Genomic DNA, 20,428 nt, shown 5'->3' with positions numbered 1-20,428 from the left:
CGCGGTGTTGACGGGCACTGGGAGGAGCGGAGGGAGGAGCTTTCGGCTGCGCACTTCCGCTTCCGGTTCTTAGCGTCAGCGCCGGTCGGGGTTCTGCCTTCGAGCGAGCTTGGTGTGGCGTCTGCTGGTGCCAGGAGGTTCAAGGTGAGGTGGCCAGGTGGAGAGGCCCGGAGTAGCGGAAAGTTGATGGGACCCGGCCATCGAGGATCCGCCCGCCTGCGAGAGGCGAGGCTCGGCCTTCAGGCTACCTGAAATGGGACTGGGCCGGGCCGGGGAGGTGGGACGCGCGGCTGCCTGGGGTCCGCGGTCGCCATGGGGTCCGAGGTCCTGGGACTTGGGGCCCAGGAAGACTGCGTTCTGGGGGATTGAGGGGGGCGTGAACATTAAGTCTCAATAACCGGGTGCCTTGGGGCCTGAGGGACCCCTGAAGTCCTGATTCTTTTGCCTCTATCCCCGCCCTGTGTAGCTCCAGCCAGGATGATCGAGGTTGTTTGCAACGACCGTCTGGGGAAGAAGGTCCGCGTTAAATGCAAGTATCCACTGGCGGCCGAGAGGCGGTGGCTTCCGGAGGGTGCTTGACATGAATGAGGCAGGCAACTCAGTATATGTTGTAGGGTGATTTTAGTTAAACCCGGGGGCAGGGGTGGGAATGGGGTCCTGGCAGAGTGCATTCACTACTGGAAATGTCCTCGTCGCGTTCTATCTCCCCCTTCCATTTTCCTTAATTCCTCTGCGCCCAGTACTGATGATACCATCGGGGACCTTAAGAAGCTGATTGCAGCCCAAACTGGCACCCGTTGGAACAAGATCGTATTGAAGAAGTGGTGAGTACAGGGGTAGAGCTGGGGGCTGGACAGGAGCAGGCCAGAAGTTTTTGGTTGGGGGAGGGCTGCAGCCAGCCCTTTGCTTAGGCAGAACTTCCTCAGCTTGCCTCCAGGCTGAAGGGCCTCCTTAGGCTTTTTCCTGAAAAGTTTTTATCCCGCAGGTACACGATTTTTAAGGACCACGTATCTCTGGGGGACTGTATCCTTTGACTTATTGAGGAAGGGTCTCCATACCCGGACTTGGTTCTCTTTGTTCAATACTGGAGTCTATATGAGATTATGCACATAATGTGTTTAACTTAATATGTGGCACATGCTAAGTATTTAGAAAATGGGAGCCGTGTAATTATTTTGTTGGGGGAGGAGGGTGGTTGGTGAAATGTTTTGATTTGACTTGGCTTGTAAGACTTTGACACTTTTCAGTCAAAGTATTTATTACTGAGCTCCACTTGAGTTGGGTACGGGAGGTCAGAGTGGAGGGAGACTCGGGCATGTTTGTTGTGCAAAAGGAACATGAACTTCTTTAAAAGTTTGGATTCTTTTCAAATTAAAATGATCCAAACTAAAATGTGGCCACCCTGACCCAACTGTGACAGATGGGAGGGGTGGGGATGGAGCCCACAGTGAGGATTCCTTAACGCTTGTACTTCAGATGAAATCCATGATGGGATGAACCTGGAGCTTTATTACCAATAGGGCAGAATTCCTTCTCCCTGTCCTTCTCTCTTCCCCCACCCTCGCCCCCCACACTAATATGGATGCTTGTGTTTGAAAACTCATGTTAATAAAAACTTAGAGGCTGCTTCATTCACTGTTGTCATCTTTGAGTGAGGGCTATCTCTTGAGGGGAGGGTTGGCATCTCGTCGTCACTATATTCTCAGTACCCAGCTGCTCAATAAGAGTTCAAGATTGGATCAGTGAGGGAGCCAGTAGACTGGGAGCCTGAATGGAAGACCAGAGCTCTGGGGCTAGCCATGTGTCTCTGAAGGTCAAGAGATCCTGGGATTATTGTCACCCTAATAGACCAAGGAACCTCTGGGTAAGGACAGTAGATGTAGTAGTTAGGAATACAGGTTTAGATTCAGAGAGACTGTGGGTGGAATCCCAGCTCTGCCACCAACTGTGACCCTGGGCAAGTTACTTAATCTCCCTTAACCTTCATTTCCTTATCCAAACTGGAACCGACAGTGTTTACTCCAGTGGTGTGTTGTGAAGTGGAGATGAGATAAAGCATGATTAAGCCGCCACAGTTCTTAGCGCTTATGAAATCCTTGTGGACAGAGTGAAACAGTGTGGCATAGGCTATAAGAAGAACCCAGCCTCAACAGTCAGACCAACTGGGTTTGAATTTTGATCATTAGCAGTGGAATTTGGAGGAGTCAGACTCTCTGATCCTCAGTTTCTTCCTCTAAAAGGTGGAACCATGATGACAATCACGTTTCCATGAGATAATGATGAGATAATGGATAATGATGAGATAATGGAGTTAAAACAGCAGGATGGGGCTTCCCTGGTGGCGCAGTGGTTGAGAGTCCGCCTGCCGATGCAGGGGACACAGGTTCCTGTCCCAGTCTGGGAAGATCCCACATGCCACGGAGCGGCTGGGCCCGTGAGCCATGGCCGCTGAGCCTGCGCATCCGGAGCCTGTGCTCCACAACGGGAGAGGCTACAACAGTGAGAGGCCCACATACCAAAAAAACCCAAAATAACAGCAGGATGCCTGGCATTATTAGCTGTCTCCTGCCTTCTTCCCTCAGGTTTGAGTAGACAGGACCACAAACACTCCATTTCTGTTCCCCTGGCCACAGACCCTGGGGTCAACCTTGGCCCTGTCCTTTCCCAGAGCCACATTCTGGAGCTGCTTTGAGAGTTTCACCTAGAGCCTTGCTCCATCCCTTCTCCCCTCTCTGTGTATTGACTTGGCTGATCCTCCTCAGGACATAACTATGTTCAAGTTTAGCCCACTGCCCCACCCAGGCTCCTGCCTGCCTTTTGCCACCAAGCTTCTTGGGATGCAGACCTGCCGGCTGCCTGGGGTGATGGTCTCACCTTGGTCTCCATTGGCCACCTCCCTACCTGCTCCCTTGGCTTCCCTCCTGTCCCTAGGACTCCACTTCCTCCTGACAAGTTAGAAATCTCTGTTTTCTGGTAACCCTGCTCTTATAGATCAGTATCCTCCTTACCTGTCTGCTTAAAAAACAAACCCCCCCAATTTTTTTTTTTTTAATTTCATGACAACCTTGACAAGGTGAGTCCTTGTTTTCAAATCAGCATAGAAAAGTACAGGCCAAAAATAAGACCCCACTCCTGGCCCCATTCTCTCTCCTGAGGTCAGGCCTTTTTCAGTGCATTTATATAAACTTCAGTTTTATTTTTAAAAAGACTGTGCCAATAACTACTTGTAAAAAAAATCCAAATGTTTTGTTAAAAATTGTTTCTTATTTTTATAATATCCCCACCGACAGTGGCAATAATTAACATTTGAGTGAATCCAGAAGTTTTCTGAAATACAACCTATAGTTTTTATACAGTTGGAATAATTATATATTATGTAATATTTGCATACCATTCAGCGGTTTGCTTTTTTATGCTTCTTTCTATATAAATTATGTTTCATTCTTTTTAATTAGTATTTTTATTGATTTTTGTTTGCTTTTTTTTTTTAACATCAAAGGGCAGTATGCAGGGATTTTTGTGGTGATGGCTGGAACTGTAGTGGTGGATGCAGGACTCAGCATTTGCCAACAAGGACATAGGGAGAAAGATGGAATGCAGGCTGTCAAATAAATCTGCCTGTATTACAAATGAATCACATGTCCCCACCAAAGGGGTTAGGGGAGAAAGGAGCTGACCTAAATAACCTTGAAAAAGTAATTTGATTTAATACTGTAAGGATAAAGAAAAAAGAATTATACACAAACACTGTACTTTAGTTGGTAACTGTGTTCCTTACAGTGGTATAACTTAGCAAATCTGAAACTAGTTTTGTACATGTATACACACACAGGGTTGGATAATATATTGTATATAATTAGAGCCAGGTTTCTTGCTGCTGGAGAAAGAAGTTACAAATAAAACTAGGAGAGGGTACAGTGGAAGGGAGTGGGTAGAATGAACCCTGTGGGGCTGGATTAGAGTTGGGAGTTATCAGTGTGGACTCATGGTTTTCGTTTAATATGTTTACAGACACATGTAGAAATACAGACATGTGCATATATCCATATATTTCCTTTACCCACTTAGAGGGACCAGAAGCCGTGACACCCCAGTATCAGTGAGCACACCCAGCAGCCAGATCTTGCTTTCTAAATAATATTCTCCAATAAAAGGAACCAGGGCTTCTGGGAGAAGTAATTTGGGGTGGGGGTGGGGGGGAGGAGAAGTAATTGATTCCAGAGCTAGGGCAGGGAAAATATAAGCTGAGCCCATATTTTCCTGCTCTTATAGGTCAGTATCCTCCTTACCTGTCTGCTTAAAAAACAACTCCCCAAAATTTGTGTACCAGAAGGTAAGAAGTACTCAAATAAAAAGGATGGAAGCATGTTGAAAGGGCACAGAGGCGAACCTGTGAAAAAGCTCTCAGTGGCCAAATTTGGAACAACTTGAGCAACAAAATAACGATAGTATTGGATTATAACCCAAAGAATTAAATGTCCTTGAGCCCATGCTCATATAAATAAATAACTGAATATGTAAATGAGTGGGGGAGAAGGGACAACTCTTCATTACAAAAGGATTTCAGTTAGTTGTAGAAGGAAAGAGAGAAATAAGAAATCACCCACCCTTGCATCACCGTAGTAATAATTGCTGTAGGCAAGATGCATTAATAGATGCTAAAATTGGTGGGCAAAAGTTTAAGCAGAAGTAGGATATTTGCACAGTCTCAAAAGTATCTCTCCCAAAAGTAGTTATTCATTACAAAGGGGAAAATAGTTCAGATACTGCCCTAACCAAGTGATCAAAAACGTCACAACTGAGAGGCAGCTTCTAAGATGGCCCCTAATGATCTCATGTATTCATACCCTTGTGTGATCCTCTCCTCTTGAGTATAGGGTAGATCTAACTTCTGACAAACAGAATATGGCATAAGTGATGGTATATCACATCTGAGATTGGGTTGTGAAGAGACTGGTTTCTATCTTGCTTGCTCTCTTGCTCATTGATGAAAGCCAGATGCCATGTGAGCTGCCTTACTGGCCCCCAGCCAGTAGCCAGTGAAGAACTTGTGGTCCTCAGTCCAGTATCCTGTTAGCAACTGAATCGTGCTAGCAACCATAGGAGGGAACTTGGAAGCAGATCCTATCCAGTTAAGCCTTCAGATAAGACCACAGACACCCTTGCTGACACCAGCTAAACTGTACTGGAAACTGAGATGGCAAATGTTAATCCACTAAATTGCGGGGTAATTTGTTATGCAGCAGTTGAAACCCTAATACTACCAGTAATACATTGCAACATCATTGATCACCCAGTATGATGCACTGAGAAGGGCATATCATCTCTGTGGTATCCCTCCCAATAATGCATAACCTCAGTCTAATCATGAGAAAATACCAGACAAACCCCATCATGACCAAACATCAGAATGAGAGACATTCTACTCTACAAAAGTATCAAGAGCATGAAAGACAAGGAAAGACCTAGAAATTGACATATATTGGAGGAGACTAAGGAGACATGACAATGTAGATCCTGGAACGTAAAAAGGATATTGGTGGGAAAACTGGGGAAATTCTTTTAAAGTCTAGTTTAGTTAATAGTATTGTACCAATGTTGATTTCTTAGTTTTGATCATTATTCTGTGGCAGAATTTCTCAAGTTTTGGCACTGTTGACATTTTGGGTGGATAATTCTTTGTGCATTGTAGGATGTTCAGTAACATACTCAGCCTCTACCCACTAAATGCGAGTAGCATCTCCTTTCTTCCATTTGTGACAATCAAAAATGTCTTAAAACATTGCCAAATGTCCCTTGGGGAACAAAATCACCCCTAGTTGAGAGCCTCTGTTCTATAATGTAAGATGCTAATATAAGGGAAGGCTGGGTGAAGGACATTGAAAACTATACTACTTTTGCAGCTCTGCCCTAAGTCTAAAATTATCTTTTAAAAAGTATTATTACTACTGTGCTCATAAATGCTTGTAAAAAAGAATCAAAATGTTATGTTAGAATTTAAGTTCCCATTTCTTCCTTCACCTGAATCACCATGTTAGTCATTAACATATTTGAATAAATCCAGAAATTTTCTGTGATATAAAACTAGTTTTTACACAATTGAGATAATTGTACATACTCTAATAATACACATAATTAAATTATTTTTTGTTGATTTTTTTTTGGTTTTGTTATGCTTTCATACATACTATAATTGCCACACTGTACTGTGACTTGCTTTTTTTTTTCACCCAGCAACACATATCCTTGCTATGGGCCAGACATTGTTTTTGAGTGCTTTACATAGATTAACTCATTTAACCTTTACATCAAAGGTATTTATGAGATATGTATTTTTCTTACCCTCATATTGCAGATGGAGAAGCTGAAGTGCACAAGTTAAGTAATTTGTTCAAGGTCATAGCAAATGGTAGAGCCAGGCTTTGAATCTAAAGCAATCTGGCTCCTGAGTGCTCTTAACCTTCAATTCCCATCCTGCCTCTATAATTTGTCATAGACATGTTTCCCTGTGTTTCATGTCATTACACCTCATTCTTTTTAACGGTTATGTAAGGGCCTGTGCTATAGATGAACTGTAGTTGAACTCTTCCCTGTTGGTGTCTTGACTCCCATGTCTATCTCCAGCCCTAGGTCTCCAACCACCTCCTCAGTGTCCCACGAGTGCCACAGACTTAATTTTAAATTGACTCATTCAACTATACTTAAATAAAAAATAAATTAAAAAAATAAATTGACTCAAACTGAGCTCATCATCCTTCCATCCGCGCCTCCCATCTGAATGGCAATGCCAACACCCACTAGTCACCCAGGACGGAGGCAGGAGCCAGACTGGGAGGAAATAGGTGAAGTAGACTCCAACGGAAATGTAAGGTGCTTGGGTCATGGGTCAGTAGCATAGGGAAAGAGACTTGCACAAAAAATTAAAAGGAGGTGGGCTAGCTTTGGACATCTGGAGGAAACAGGTGGGAAGACGGAGGATGCAGGAGCCAAATTTAGGCTTCTGGGTTCCTAGCTGTTCATCACCAAGGTAACTGCGTTGCTATGGCAACAGCAAAGGCAGCACAGCCTCTGCCAAGAACCTTCTCTGCTGCAGTTACCTCCATACAAACCAGACACTTCCGCATGGGGAGCTGCGGCCCTCCGGGTACGGCTTAGGAAGGCGGGAATTGCTGCTGCAGTAGCCAATCGGATGAGCTCTGCGGCGAAGGACGCAAAGGAGAGGTGAAGACTTCTTTGAAGCTCGGCAAAGGGCGTTGACAAGGAGGGCTCGTGTCCCTTTCCCACCACTTAGCGGCCGAGGAAAGGAGGAGGGCGGGGCCTGGGTGAGGCCGACCGGGGGCGGGGCCCAGGTAAAACCGTGTGGGGTCCCGCCCACCCCCGCTTCTGCTCAATAGGAAGCCAGAGAGCCCGTCCGGACAGTTGGGGTGTCCAATGAGTGTCGTCGCTAGACCCCGGTGCGGGGCGGGCCCATCCAATCGGCAGCGGCGGTGGGCAGGCGCGGGCGGCAGAGGCGGTGCGGCGGAGGCGGAGCGGGCTCTGCGGCAGGAGGGAAGATGGCGGACGAGGAGAAGCTGCCGCCCGGCTGGGAGAAGCGCATGAGCCGCAGCTCAGGTGCCGTGGGGGTCGGGGCTGGGGCGGGGCCGCGAGGGCCCGCGGAAGCAGGGCTCGAGCTCGCCCCTCGGGCGCGGCGCCGCCCCTCGATTGCCGTGGGGTCTTGGCTCCTCCGCGTCGTCCCAGGGTGACGGCCCGGCTCACCCCGTGGGGGCTGCGAGCCTGAGGAGTGGGGAACCCTGAGGAAACTGAGGCAAGGAGCGGGGCCGGAGAGGCCCCTCGCACGGCCGGGGTGATAGGGGGACGGTGATCCCTCGGCACTCTCTCAGACGATGGCCCTGGCCCTGCCGATCTGACACCTTTCTTTCGGCCTAATGCACGTGACGTCCGGGGAGAAGGTCTTTGCACCCCGCTGGGCCCAGGGGGCACCCCTGGGGGAGGACACCCCAACCCCATGCTGAGGGCGGGGCCCCAGGGTTGCTCGGCCTCGGGTCCACAACCTCCTACTGCTAACATGCCTACTGCCATCCATACCTAATTCTGAGTTTGCGATATCCGCCCGGTGGTATTCTGCCTGAGAACATCCCCCCGTGCTCCGGGACCCGATTTAAGGCTTTTCCCCCAATAATAATGTCAATAATAGGGCACGTTTATCTCAGTGCCAAGCTAGGTGTTTTCTTTCTCTGATTGGCTGCAATTCTGGAAGGTAGGTAGTTATTACTCCCATTTTGCAGGTCAGGAAACTGAGGCCAGAAAACTGAAGGAACTCGCTCAAGGTCATTCATTTCGGGGGTTGGGGGCTGGGTTAGAATCCAGTCAGTCTGACTCCACAGCCCCCTGCCCTTCTTACTGCAAACCACTGAGATACACTGAGGTCCAGTGTTTCACTCCGCTGGACCAGAGCTCAGAGTAATCACAGTCGCAGTAAGAATTACGATTTATTGAACGCCAGGAGCTCTGGTGAGCACTTTGCATACATCATCATCGACTCTCCACATTAACCCCATGAGGTTTGATGTCCTTATTCTCTCACCTCACCCCCACTTTTCAGATGAGAAAACTGAGGTTCAGGGAGATGGAGCCCATTGCCAAGGTTTTAGAGGCAGTCAGTGGGTCAGCTGTCCCCCACCCTGCTGCAGCCCTGGCTGTGACCTGCAGCATAAAGCTGATACTCTGCCCGATTCTGGGCCCCCACTCCCTCCATTTCTTCCCAGTGCAACCCTAACAGTGTTCCCCGTGGGTGACATCGATCCCTTCACATTGGTGGGCACAAGTCCTCCACGTAACCCAGGCAAACTCTCTGCCCCTGGGATGACAGCCTATCTCTACTGGGTCCTACTTCAAGCTTATTGTTTGTGGCCCTCACTCCATGCTCCTTAGTCTCTGGGTAACATCTGGCCCCAGTAATGCTGGCTCCCAGTCCTGCAGCAGAGTACACTGGGTAGGGGAAAAGAGCAGAGCTTTTGTGTCTGACGCATATGGGTACAGTTCCTGCCTCCCCCACATGTGCCTGGAGCAGAGTAAACACCCAGGAAATGTTGCTTAGTTTTGTGGTCTATAAAATGGACATAATAGTTGCTACCACACTCCTAATGTGTGCCAGGTGCTATCCTAAGGACGTTACAGATATGAACTCATACAGCCCTTACAGCAACCCTTCAGGCAGGTATTGCCGTTATCTACATTTTACAGGTGAGAAAACCGAGGCCCAGGGAAGGTTGATCATACAGTGAGTGAGTGGCAGAGTGGCAGATTTGAACGGGCGGTCTGGCTGCTGAGTGCACGCTTGGAACCTTTCTTCCTCACCTGGGGTTATTTTCCCCCTTGAAGTTATGAATGACTGAAGTTATAACGTGGTCTTATTGCTTGTTTGGTGTCTGTCTGCCCCCACCTAGAATGTTAGCTCGCTAAGACCTGGTGGCACTGGTGGACAGCAGTGGGTTGGCTGAATGGAGGCATCTCATTGGCCAGTCCCTTATCACGGCCTTACGGTGGTGTCCTCTGAGCAGGTCCCAGCTGAATTCCACTTCCCCCTCTTCCAGGCCGGGTGTACTACTTCAATCACATCACTAACGCCAGCCAGTGGGAGCGGCCGAGTGGCAATAGCACTGGCGGCGGCAAAAATGGACAAGGGGAGCCTGCCAGGGTCCGCTGCTCACACCTGCTGGTCAAGCACAGCCAGTCGCGGCGGCCCTCGTCCTGGCGGCAGGAGAAGATCACCCGGACCAAGGAGGAGGCTCTGGAGCTGATCAATGGTGAGCAGAGGTGGAGACAGGGTCTGGGGGCCGGCGGAGGGCAGGTCCCTCTCCCCAGGGGCCAGACTGGGCCTTGCAGAAATCATGCCAGACTCTCTACCCCAGCTTGCTCAGCTGTCAGCTGTGGCCTTGACAGACCTGGAAGTGCCTCAAGCCTGCCTCCCACGGCTGCCTCTCCTTTTCCTCTCCAGCTGGTATTTGAGGGTGAGCCAGGGTAGGGGTGGAGGACCCAACCTTGGGGCTGGCAGACCTGGGTTCAGGCGGTAGCCATGCCACTATAAGCTCCTTGACTTTGGGACATTCACGTTGCTTCCTTGAGACTCAGTTTTCACCTCTGTAAAATGGGCATCATCATATACCTGCCTCCAAGGGCCATCGTGAAAGCTCAGTGAGATGAGAAAGTGCGTGGCACACAGTGGGTCCGCATTCAGTGGGAGCTATCCTTGAGAGTAGTATCATCAAGCAGGGTCCTGGGGCACATGTATGGATGGGTCAGGAGGCAGGTTGGAAAGGTAGAGTCGGTGAATTAACTGCCCTGAAGGAGGAGGCTGTTCCTCGTTCTGTTCTGTGTTTCCTCCACAGTCTAGAGCAGCAGTCGATAGGCAAACTTTCTGAAAAGGCCAGATGGTAAATATTTTAGGTTTTGCGGGCCATATAGTCTCTGTCAGCTCTGCTTGGTAACTCCATAGCAGCCATAGATGATATGTAAACAGATGGGTGAGGCTGTGTGCCAATAAAACTTTATTTACAAAAACAGCAGGATTTGACCCGTGGGACATAGTTTGCAGCACCCTGGGCTACAGCTGTCCAGCGTGGCCACCACCACCTACATGTGGTTATTTCCATTTAAATTAATTAAATTTGAGTCATATTAAAGATTGGGTCCTCAGTCACACTGGGCACACTGTTCAGTAGCCACATGTGGCTAGTGGCTGCCATCTCGGACAGCACAGATAGAGAATGTTTCCATCCTTGCAGGAAGTTCTGTTGGACAGTGCTGGTCTGGATCACACGTGTGGTTTCATCATCCACCCAGCCTCTCTCACCAGAGATCCCAGACCCCTCCTGGGCCCTCCAACCCCACATAACCCATCTCTCTCCCATGCCCAAATAGCCTGAGTGCCCATCCAGCTCTGCCAGGTCCTGGCTGTGTGACCTTGAGCATGTTACTTAACATCTCAGAGCCTCGATCTTTTCACTTGTAAAATGAGAGTTATGATAATAGGACCCACTGCATAGGGTAGGTCCTTCTCCTATTGAGAAGACTCTGACCTAATGCAGTAAAGCATGAATAACAGCCTTGGCATCTAGTAAATGTTCTGTAATTGCTGGTGGCGATTATGATGGTTGTTATTAGCACAGCCCTGGCATAATCAGTCCATATTGGCTGTTGTTTTGCTATGACATCACTGGTCTGGTACTTGGCCAGTGGGATTTTATTTTATTTTTTTTAGTTATTATTTATTTATTTCTGGTTGTGTTGGGTCTTCATTGCTGCGCGTGGGCTTTCTCTAGTTGCAGCGAGCGGAGGCTACTGTTCGTTGCGGTGCGCGGGCTTCTCATTGTGGTGGCTTCTCTTGTTGTGGAGCACAGGCTCTAGGTGCGCGGGCTTCAGTAGTTGTGGCACACGGGCTCAGTAGTTGTGGCACACGGGCTTAGTTGCTCTGTGGTGTGTGGGATCTTCCCGGACCAGGGATCAAACCCGTGTCCCCTGCCTTGGCAGGTGGATTCTTAACCACTGCGCCACCAGGGAAGTCCCTGGCCTGTGGGATATTCTTAAACACACCTCTGCCCACACCTACACCCCCCATACAGTGTCTGGCACCTGATAAATAGCACCTCTTAGCCTCCTACCTTCCAGCCTTGTAGAGCAGAGCCAAGCTCTTGCACAGAATCTTGAAGGCAGATTCAAAGAGCTCACCTCCTGAGCTCCGTGAGGGCAGGGACTGGATCTGTCTCTTTCCCCACTGTATTCCTGCCACCCAACACAAAGCCTGGCCCACGGCATTGCTCGCAGCCTGGTTTCCTGAAACAGGAGGAAGCGAGAAGGATCCCTGGCAGAGGAAGTGACAGAAATGAAGGCCTGTGGCTGGGCTGTAGGTAGGACTCAGGGCAAGGCTGTGCAGGGGACTGAAGTGGGATGAGACCCCTCAAGGGCAGGTCCCAGCCAGGTGGAGGACGGCCCAGAGTGAGGCCAAGAGTTTGGGTCCTTTCCCAGAGACCGCAGGAAACACATGGCCACGTATGACTGGGAGGGGGGCCCTGTGGCGCTGGCTTTTAGGAAAGAGCCGTGTGGCTGGAGGGTGACGGACCAAGAAAGCCAGAAGGCCCAGGGCCCAGGCTGGCTGGACCAGCGGTGAGCTGTGAGCAGTGAGTGGGGTCTGGCGGCCCCAGGGGAAGAGGACGTGGCAGGAAACCCGGAGGAATCACGAGATGACCTCTTGGGTCCTCCTAGCTCCTAGAGGGGCCCCTGTTCTGAGGCTTCCGAACCACATGAGAGTGAGCAAGAGGTGATGGGCACTTGGAGGTTGAGCAGAGGAGGTGCCGCCACTGGTTGAGGGGGTTGGGAAGAGGCACAGTCTGGGGAGGGACTCAGTAAATCTGAGGGTCTGAGGAAGAGACGTTGGCAAGGCAACCGTGAGAGGACCTGGCTTCAGCAGAGCAGCAGGCCAGAGACAGAAGCCCTTGCGACAGTCCTGGCCAGAGATGGCAGGTGGACATGGGGATATCTGAGCATCACGTGGAAGGAAAGCTGTTGGGCCCTGGGGACTGCCTCGGAGTGGCAGGTGAGGATGCCCCCCAACCCACCTCTAGAATGGACAGGGATGTGTCTGGTGGGGCTCACACTGCAGTGGGAGCCTGGCGGTGCTGAGGTCAGCCTGGGTCTTGGGAAGGGGTGTCTGGGGGTGTGCCCAGTAAGCAGCTGGGCCCTGGGGCCTAGCCTTAAGTCAGTGCACACTCGGGAGTGTTAGCAGGGGTCCGACATGCCTGCCTGTGCCAGAGGGCCTGGTGGAAGCTGTGGGAGGAGTTTCAACTAGAAACACTGTGACTTGAACTTGGGGCAGGTAGGAAGCAGGTAGAGTAGATTCTAGAGAGATTTAGGAGGCAGAATCGGGAGGACAGGGTGATGGATTAGAGGGGCAGGGGTGGGGTAAGGTCAGAACCAGCGTGGCCCAGCCCTGGAGTCACACAGAGATGGATCTCGGTGCCAGCGGTGTAGCTTCAAGCAAGTGTCTTTACTCTCGGAGCCTCAGTTGCCTCATCTGTAGGATGGGGACAGGGTGGCCATGAAGATCCAGGGGCCAGCCAGCAGCTGAATGCTCAGCAGAGCAATGGGCTTGGTGTCGGACGCTTCCTGTCTACACAGCAGAGCCTCGACCCCAGTCATTTAGGAGTGTGCGGTGGGCACCATGGTCTGGACAAGGCTTCCGCCTACCAAGAGCTCCCTGCTGCTTCCCCATGGCCCATGGGTGGAGCTCTGGGCCAGGACGTGGGAGGCCTGGTGGGTTTAGCGTGCAGACCCTCCAGTGACATTGGCCTGAGGCAGGCCCCCTCGAGGGTCATTACGAGGGAGCAGTGAGATGGCCCGGGCCATGGTGCACTCGGTAACCAAACACTTGTGTGGCACATCAGCAAGCTTTGGGCGCCTGGGCTTGGTTTTCTCTTTCGTGAAAGTGGATGTTGTCCCCCCTCCCCTGTTCTCGTCGTGGGCTTGTTCCAGGTGATAAAGAGACCAGGATTTGGGTGGCACACTCTGCAGCTGGCAGCCTGGGTCTGTCAGTTTGCTTTTAGGTCCTGTGCTCCCCAGTTGCCCCGAGGGGACAGGCTGCCAGCAGTGTGTCCACATTTTCTGCTGAGGCTCCTTTTCCCAGTGCTGGCTCCTCTGCAGCTGCTGGGCTGCGGCCACAGGCTTGTCAGGGATCTGGGGACCGGCTGCCTGTCATTGCCAGTGTCCTTGTGTAAGGAAGCCAGGCCATGGAGAAGCCCTCCCTGCCTACTCCCATCCCTCCATCCCCACATGCCCAGGGCCTGAGGGTCCCAGGGAGGCCCTGATGTGAGCAGCAGCCCCCCCACATGTAACTGTGCCCAGGGCCTGAGGGTCGGTGAGCACCTTTGGCCCAGTGTCCCCACCCAAGGTGGGTGGCTCCCTTCTAGCCTGCTGGTTTCAGGCTGTGTCTCTGGCCTCTCTAGGCACCCCCTGCTGGGATTTGGGCCTTGAAGGAAGGCAGACCTAATCCTGTCACCTTTTTCCCTGTCCAGGCCCCTTCCCTAGTTTGTCTCTAAACCTTTTTATTTTTTCTGGCCGTGCTGTGCAGCATGTGGGATCTTAGTTCCCCGACCAGGGGTAGAACCCACGTACCCTGCATTGGAAGCTCAGAGTCTTAACTGCTGAACCTCCAGGGAGGTCCCATCTAAACCTTTTTAGAGTCAGAGACCAGTCCGTTTGTTCACTCACTTTCCCTGAAATAATTATGGTGCAGCTCAGGCTGCTATGACAGAATACCATAGGCTGGGTGACATTTATTTCTCACAGTTCTGGAGGCTGGAAGTCCAAGATCAAGGTATCGACAGGTTTGTTTTCTTCTGAGGCCTCTCTCCTTGGCTTGCAGACAGCCACCTTTTGTGTGCTCACAAGGCCTTACCTCAGTGCATGCAGTGGGGAAAGAGAGAGAGAGCTTTTTGGTGTCTCTTCTTAAAAGGACACTAATCCTGTCAGATCAGGGCCCCTCCCTTATGACTCAACCTTAATTACTTCAGCAAAGGCCCTATGTCCAAATATCACATTGGATGGTTAGGGTTTCAATATATGAGTTCTGGAGGGACATAAACATTCAACCTGTATTATTTATGGACTGACAGCTAGTAATTGTCAGGGGCTCACTCTGCACCAGGCACTGTTCTGGCAGTAATTCCTTTACCCTTCACAGCAGCCCTCCAAGGTCAGAGCTGATAATTAGCCCATTTTACAGACCAGGCAAGTGAAGCTCCAAGAGACGAAGTCACGTACCAGGGTTGCAGAGCTCAGGATCGGTAGAGCTGGGATCCGAACACAGTAGTTGGGGTCCACAATCTACCCTGCTCTGCCTCAGCTGCCCCGTTGGGTGAGGGTTAGATGGACGCTGTCTGGGTAGGGGGTGTTGCCGGTCAGGTGAGGCAGGGCATTGCTGAGAACAGCCCAGGGTGTCTGGTTTGCACTTCCTTTCTTGCCTCCTCTGTAGCATTTGAGCCTGAGGTTCACAGAAAAAAGGCATGAGATTCCAGCATTTCCGTCTACAGAACCCAGTGGTGGATCCCTCTCTCTCCTTCCCCATGACCTGTTTCTGTCTCATTTATTCACGAATTCCTTCAACATTAGTGAACACCTGTTCAGTGCACAGCACGGGGAGCTGGGGACACAGCAGTGAGCAAGGCCGACCTGGTCCCTGTCCTCCCCGTGTGAGGCGGCAACAGACGCACAAACGGGAAAGGGGTAAATGCAGGGCCCAGGGAGGCACCTCGCCTAGTGAGGCCTTAGGGAGGCTCCTGGGTGAGACCAGAGGACAGCAGATGAGCTTCGGGTGGGAAGAGACGATTAAACAAAGGTTAAACAAAGGCTGAGAGGTGGGGGGCGGGGGTGGGCAAGACTGGGCGGGACACCATGGGGGGTGTAAGACTGAGCTGAGGGGACACAGGGAGTTCTGAATGTAGCCTTGCATCCTGACTTATGGCCAGACCCCTGAAGGTCAGCTTTTGAAAGGAAAGCTCAGGAAGGAAGCGTTGTTTCTTTAAACAAAATCATTTCAGGCTCCCATCCAAGCAGAATATTTTCTGAGAGAGTTGGCTGGTCAGAGGAAGATTTGGGTGCTATGAACTATGGGGGACATGGGAATTCTTTGGCATTTCAGTGGTTAGGACTCCGCTTTCACTGCCAAGGGCCCAGTGAACTAAGATCCCACAAGCCATGCGGCTGGCCAGATAAACCCCCAAAAAACAAACAAACAGGGCTTCCCTGGTGGCGCAGTGGTTGAGAGTCCGCCTGCCGATGCAGGGGACACGGGTTCATGCCCCGGTCCGGGAAGATCCCACATGCCGCGGAGCGGCTGGGCCCGTGAGCCATGGCCGCTGAGCCTGCGCGTCCGGAGCCTGTGCTCCACAACGGGAGAGGCCACAACAGTGAGAGGCCCGTGTACTGCAAAAAAAAACCAAAAAACAATTGGGGGGCAAAAGCTTGGCTTTTATTCAGTCTTTAGGCTGCTGTTGCTTGCACACATGCACTGTGTGCACACCTTGGCCAGGCCACCTACTCTCAGGGGTTCCCTGCCACTGTGCCCACAGCTCCAGCTGCTGGAGGATGCAGCAGGGGGGTGCTTGTACAGGGCTCGGGGCTGGGCCCGACTCCCCAAGTGCTGGGCATGTGCAGCAGTGCCCGCCAAGGTACCTGGAGGCGGGCAGGTGCACTGGGGAGCATTGTGCACTCAGGATTCCCTGGCTGGTGTTACTGAGGTCCGGACAGAAGAGAGAGGAGATATCCTGGTGCTGCCCGGGTGAGGCTGAGGACACAACCAGAACCCAGGGAGAGGAGGAGGTAGAGGAGGGGTATCCTAGTGACATCCGGTTCAGATCGCAGTCACCCGTGAATGCGTCTGGCACGGGGGGATCAACCTGGCAGCCCCAGGGCGGTGTTGGGAGCACAGCACAGCATTACGGCAGAAGCCACTGCAGCATGCGTGCAGTCCACAGAGGGTGGGGCTTGTGTCGCATCCGACGGAGAGCCTGCCTGACCAGGCGGCGCGTCACGGTGACGGCCAGCGCAGACTGCGAGGTGCGGGCGAGGAGGACCAGGGATGGGCAGGTCAGAGAGAAGTAGGGGCAGCCTCATCACCGGCTGGCACAGCCCACACGGAAGAGGGAACAGGATGGTGACAGCACGGGCCATTTGTCAAGGCGTCTGTCTGTGCCGGGCACTGTGCTGCGGGGCACTGTGGCCTGCTGGCAAATGGCTGACAGTTGAGGCTCAGAAGCAAAGGGACGGTGAGGACAGAGCGAGAGTGACAGGGACACGGGGGAGGCAGGGGTTACCGGGCCAGCCGTGGAAGCAGCCGTGCAGATCAGATGCCGGGACACGCAGTTGCTGCTGTGACATGCAGTGAGACGGGGGGGTGGGGAGTGATAGGTGTGCTGTCACCGTCGTTCCAGGGAGATAGATGGATACCAGTGATGTTGAGGTTGGACAGGAGTCGGAGACCCATGGGCCGAGGTGAAGTTTGCACCAGCCGCTCATGAGGCAGATGGCCTGGCTGCGTGTCTGGGCCTCAGAGCACCAGGTAGATTAATCCGCGGTGTCACTGTGGTGCTCAGACAGGTACCAGGCGTATCACAGCCTCGTTTAGGTCAGACAGGAGCAACGGGTAGAGGTGTCACCATGGAGTTCAGAAACCCACCGGTGGGTGTGACAGGGTGCCTCTCACATCCAGCGTGGGCCGGTGTCCCGTCGCTAAGCTGGGGGTGGTGCGTGGTCCCAGGTCCCCCCAGGGGCCTCAGGGATAATGCCCCCCAGGAGAGTGGCTGTCAGGGAAGCCAACGTAGGCCTAGCTCGAGGCAAGGGGCTGTCCGGTGGTGGTCTGGGGAGGACAGGATGGGTTCTTGCTCCAAAGGCTCCTGCCTGGACTCAGGAGAGTGGCTGGCGGCCCTTTCCTACCCCCGCACACGCAGGGTCTGGGAGAGTCACACAGGTGCTCGGTGCTGCCCCCTGGCGCCCTCTGCTGGGAGCCCTTCGCCTCAGTCATCCTTTTCCTTCCCTCCTATCAGCCCGGCCTCCCTGTCCCTCCGGGGAGAATCGGTACCCAATGGGGACAGTTTGGGCTGCACAGAGGGTGAATCTGGTGCGCTACCAACACACCCTGCTGTCTCTGGGGCGCAGTCTGTGGGAATGACGCGTGTCCCTTCCCGAGCCCCGGCTAGGCCGCCGCTGGGTCTCTTCACGATGCCCCAGTAAGCGGCCCTGGCCTTCCTCACACTTTGGACAGATGAGACAGCTGAGGCCCACGGGCTGAGGACCCAGCCGTCTCCTGTGGCAGAGTTGGTCTGGCGCCCTGGCCTCCTGCCTTTCTCCTAGAAGCCTCTAGAAAACTCTCCACTGGGGCTTCCACCACTGCCCTGGGGCTCTTGGGGGACCCCTGGGTCCCAGTGTCCCTTTGTAACTTCTGTCCTGTCTTCTGCTGTCCTCCCCAGAAGGGCCTGGGGGATAGATTTTCTCAGAGTATGTGTGAGGGTAGGAAGAGGCCATGCTCTGTTCATTGTATGTTGCTGAGTGTATGTGTGGTGGGGAGTGACACAGCGGGCGGTATTGGGATGGGACGTGAGATCAGCTGGCTGTTGCGGTCACCACAGGGTCACGGTTTGCATGCACGTGAAAGGCACTTTCTGAGTGGAGTGCCGCCCTCCCTGGAGCCCTCTGCCCCGCCCCACCCCTGACGGGGAGGTCTCCCTGTGTGTCCCCCTCGCAGGTTACATCCAGAAGATTAAGTCGGGAGAAGAGGACTTTGAATCTCTGGCCTCACAGTTCAGCGACTGCAGCTCCGCCAAGGCCAGGGGAGACCTGGGTGCCTTCAGCAGAGGTGCGCGAGGAATGGGCACCACCAAACCCCGGCAGGACCCTCTGACCCACCAGCGCCCGCCCACCACCTAGAGACCGGGAGGGGTAACGCCTGTCGCATGGGCCTTTGGAGTCCACCAGGTGGCAGCAAAGTCCCTCCCTCAGGCTTCAGAGGCCGCCCTGCTGGGGGTCGTGGCCGCAGAGCCTTCTCCCCGGTGACATTCTCTCTTGCGGTGGGGAGTCCATCCGTGTGTCTCTCTGCTCAGTTGTCCCCATCACGGGCCCACCAAGGTGGGTACTTGCTGCCATTTTCCTCTCCTCCTGTTGGAGGTGTAAGGCTGGGGCCCCTTAGAGCCCCAGGGCATGTCCCCCAGCATCCCCTGCCCCGCCCTCATGGGTGGGGAAACCAGGGGTGAGGGGAGGAGGGGGTCAGATCAGCAACCCCGAGTTCAGGCATCTCCAGCTGGGGCTATGGAAGGGGGGGGCGGAGGGAACCAGGCCTCCGCCTCCTTCCCACTCCATCCCTGGGGTCTACAGAGCATCGGGGAGGGGCCCAGGATGGGGCGAGGGGTGTCGGGGAGCCAGCAAGGGTCTGTGGACCGCCTGCCCGCCCCAGGAGGCAAGGGAGACAGACAGTGTGGCAGGGGCTGGGGACCGGCACAGGGAGACCAGTTCATCCCTAGAACGCGTCTCTACATGCGCGGCAGAGACCGCAGCTCTGCCCTCATCCCTCACTTGCTGTCCTCAGCCTTCCCGGGGCCTCCCTAATTGCCCTGCTGCCCTCAGCTGGGCCCCACTCGCCACTGTGACCGGGCCCTAAAGCACGTGACAGATGAGTCCAAATGAGCGCCCGGGGGTGCAGGCGGGAGCCCCATCTGCCTGCCCTGCCTGGTCCTGGCCTGCAGCCCGGGTCTTGACCCCCCACCTGCCATCCCTCATGCTTCCTTCCCCAGGTCAGATGCAGAAGCCGTTTGAAGACGCCTCCTTTGCACTGCGGACAGGGGAGATGAGCGGGCCCGTGTTCACGGATTCCGGCATCCACATCATCCTGCGCACGGAGTGAGGGGCGTGGACGGCCCAGGCCCGCCGCACACACACCCCGCCCCCGCCCGGGTGGGTGCGGGGCAGGGTGGCCGGGTGCGCAGACTCCGCTCCCTGCTGCCGCTGACCAGCGGGCACCCCTCCCTGCTCGTGTCACACAGTATTTATTGATCCCAAAATGGCTGGGAGGGGGGCTCTTCACCACCGGGGGCTCCCTGCCAGACTCGCCTCCCCTTTAGGAATTGACTTCAGAAGGGCGCGGGGTGGAGAGGCTCGCCGGGCTTCCACATCCAAGGGCTGGGGGTGACCTGTCCCAAAGAGAAGGCCTGGCTAGCTGAGCCGCCCCCTGTGTCCCCCCAGGTCCGGGACGGGGGCGAGGGGTGGGGCAGGAGGGCCTTGAGTTATTTCTGGTTTTGCCACCTCCCTCTATTCGGTTGCAAAAAGCAAACGCTCCGCCTGGGGCCCGGGCTGCCTGCTGCTTGGGGGCCCTCTCTAAGCAGCAGTGCAGCACCTTCCCCAGCCTCCATTAAACCTGGAACCGGTGTTCTGCTGTCCCTGTCTCTCATTTCCTCCCTGCGGAGGTGAGTGGGGCTCGATTGGAGGAGCGATCATCTCCCACCATCCCTGGCGTCCAGGTGTCCAGGCCGCCTTTCCTCCCTGAGCAGCCTCTCCTCTTCCTGGGCTTGGGGGCATCCTAGCGGCAGCTGGACTCTCGGGGAATTGGAGCATTGCTCAGCGCCAGCGCTCCTCACACTCGGGTGTTCAAGGGCCCTGACCCCCCAGCTCTGGATTCAGCAGGTCGGGTGGAGCAGGGCATCCTCGGGGAGCCAGATTGAAGCCCCCGTGCCCTGGGTGCTCTCGCCGCCCCCCTCCCACAACTCCCTCCACGCACGTGGGCCACTTGAGTTAGAATGAACTACGCCCAGCACCCTGAGGCCTGCTTCCCTGTCGCCACAAGCGCTCTGGAAGATTGTGCTTGGGTCCTGCGGCCTCTGCAGGCGCCGTT

The 20,428-nt window shown here is 53.7% G+C and overlaps 2 protein-coding genes across 4 annotated transcripts; both read left to right on the top strand.

Annotated features, from left to right (window-relative positions):
• The first annotated feature begins 14 nt into the window (after nt 1-14).
• Nucleotides 15-1,631, top strand: UBL5 (ubiquitin like 5). 2 transcript variants are annotated; one of them, XM_027085259.1, is made up of 5 exons: nt 15-144; nt 467-533; nt 741-824; nt 986-1,023; nt 1,477-1,631. In XM_027085259.1, the coding sequence occupies exons 2-5, from the start codon at nt 478-480 to the stop codon at nt 1,518-1,520; spliced, it is 222 nt and encodes a 73-aa protein (XP_026941060.1). In that variant the 5' UTR covers nt 15-144; nt 467-477; the 3' UTR covers nt 1,521-1,631. The 2 variants fall into 2 exon arrangements, with proteins under 2 accessions (XP_026941060.1, XP_026941061.1); XM_027085260.1 differs by having other exon boundaries at nt 41-146; nt 422-533.
• A 5,787-nt stretch (nt 1,632-7,418) lies between these two features.
• On the top strand, nt 7,419-19,965 carry PIN1 (peptidylprolyl cis/trans isomerase, NIMA-interacting 1). 2 transcript variants are annotated; one of them, XM_027085255.1, is made up of 4 exons: nt 7,419-7,611; nt 9,594-9,806; nt 18,293-18,403; nt 19,335-19,965. In XM_027085255.1, exons 1-4 carry the CDS (start codon nt 7,554-7,556, stop codon nt 19,442-19,444), a joined length of 492 nt encoding a protein of 163 aa, XP_026941056.1. In that variant the 5' UTR covers nt 7,419-7,553; the 3' UTR covers nt 19,445-19,965. The 2 variants fall into 2 exon arrangements, with proteins under 2 accessions (XP_026941056.1, XP_026941055.1); XM_027085254.1 differs by lacking the exon at nt 7,419-7,611 and adding an exon at nt 7,640-9,243.
• Nucleotides 19,966-20,428: the final 463 nt, after the last annotated feature.

This window comes from Aethalodelphis obliquidens, unplaced genomic scaffold (genome assembly GCF_003676395.1).
Source record: "Aethalodelphis obliquidens isolate GAN/ISIS:26980383/991018 unplaced genomic scaffold, ASM367639v1 scaffold53, whole genome shotgun sequence".
In the NCBI taxonomy this organism is placed as follows: domain Eukaryota; kingdom Metazoa; phylum Chordata; class Mammalia; order Artiodactyla; family Delphinidae; genus Aethalodelphis; species Aethalodelphis obliquidens.
This window is presented reverse-complemented; position numbering and strand designations above follow the sequence as displayed.

Bases quoted from the DNA above. Each gene is read 5' to 3' on its own strand.
- UBL5 (XM_027085259.1), top strand. From the start codon at position 478: ATGATCGAGGTTGTTTGCAACGACCGTCTGGGGAAGAAGGTCCGCGTT. The intron at 534-740 runs GTATCCACTGGC...CTCTGCGCCCAG, and splicing joins AAGGTCCGCGTTAAATGCAA to TACTGATGATACCATCGGGG. The intron at 1,024-1,476 runs GTATCCTTTGAC...CTTGTACTTCAG, and splicing joins CCACGTATCTCTGGGGGACT to ATGAAATCCATGATGGGATG.
- PIN1 (XM_027085254.1), top strand. From the start codon at position 9,030: ATGGGTACAGTTCCTGCCTCCCCCACATGTGCCTGGAGCAGAGTAAAC. The intron at 9,244-9,593 runs GTGAGAAAACCG...CCCCTCTTCCAG, and splicing joins CCGTTATCTACATTTTACAG to GCCGGGTGTACTACTTCAAT. The intron at 18,404-19,334 runs GTGCGCGAGGAA...TTCCTTCCCCAG, and splicing joins CCTGGGTGCCTTCAGCAGAG to GTCAGATGCAGAAGCCGTTT.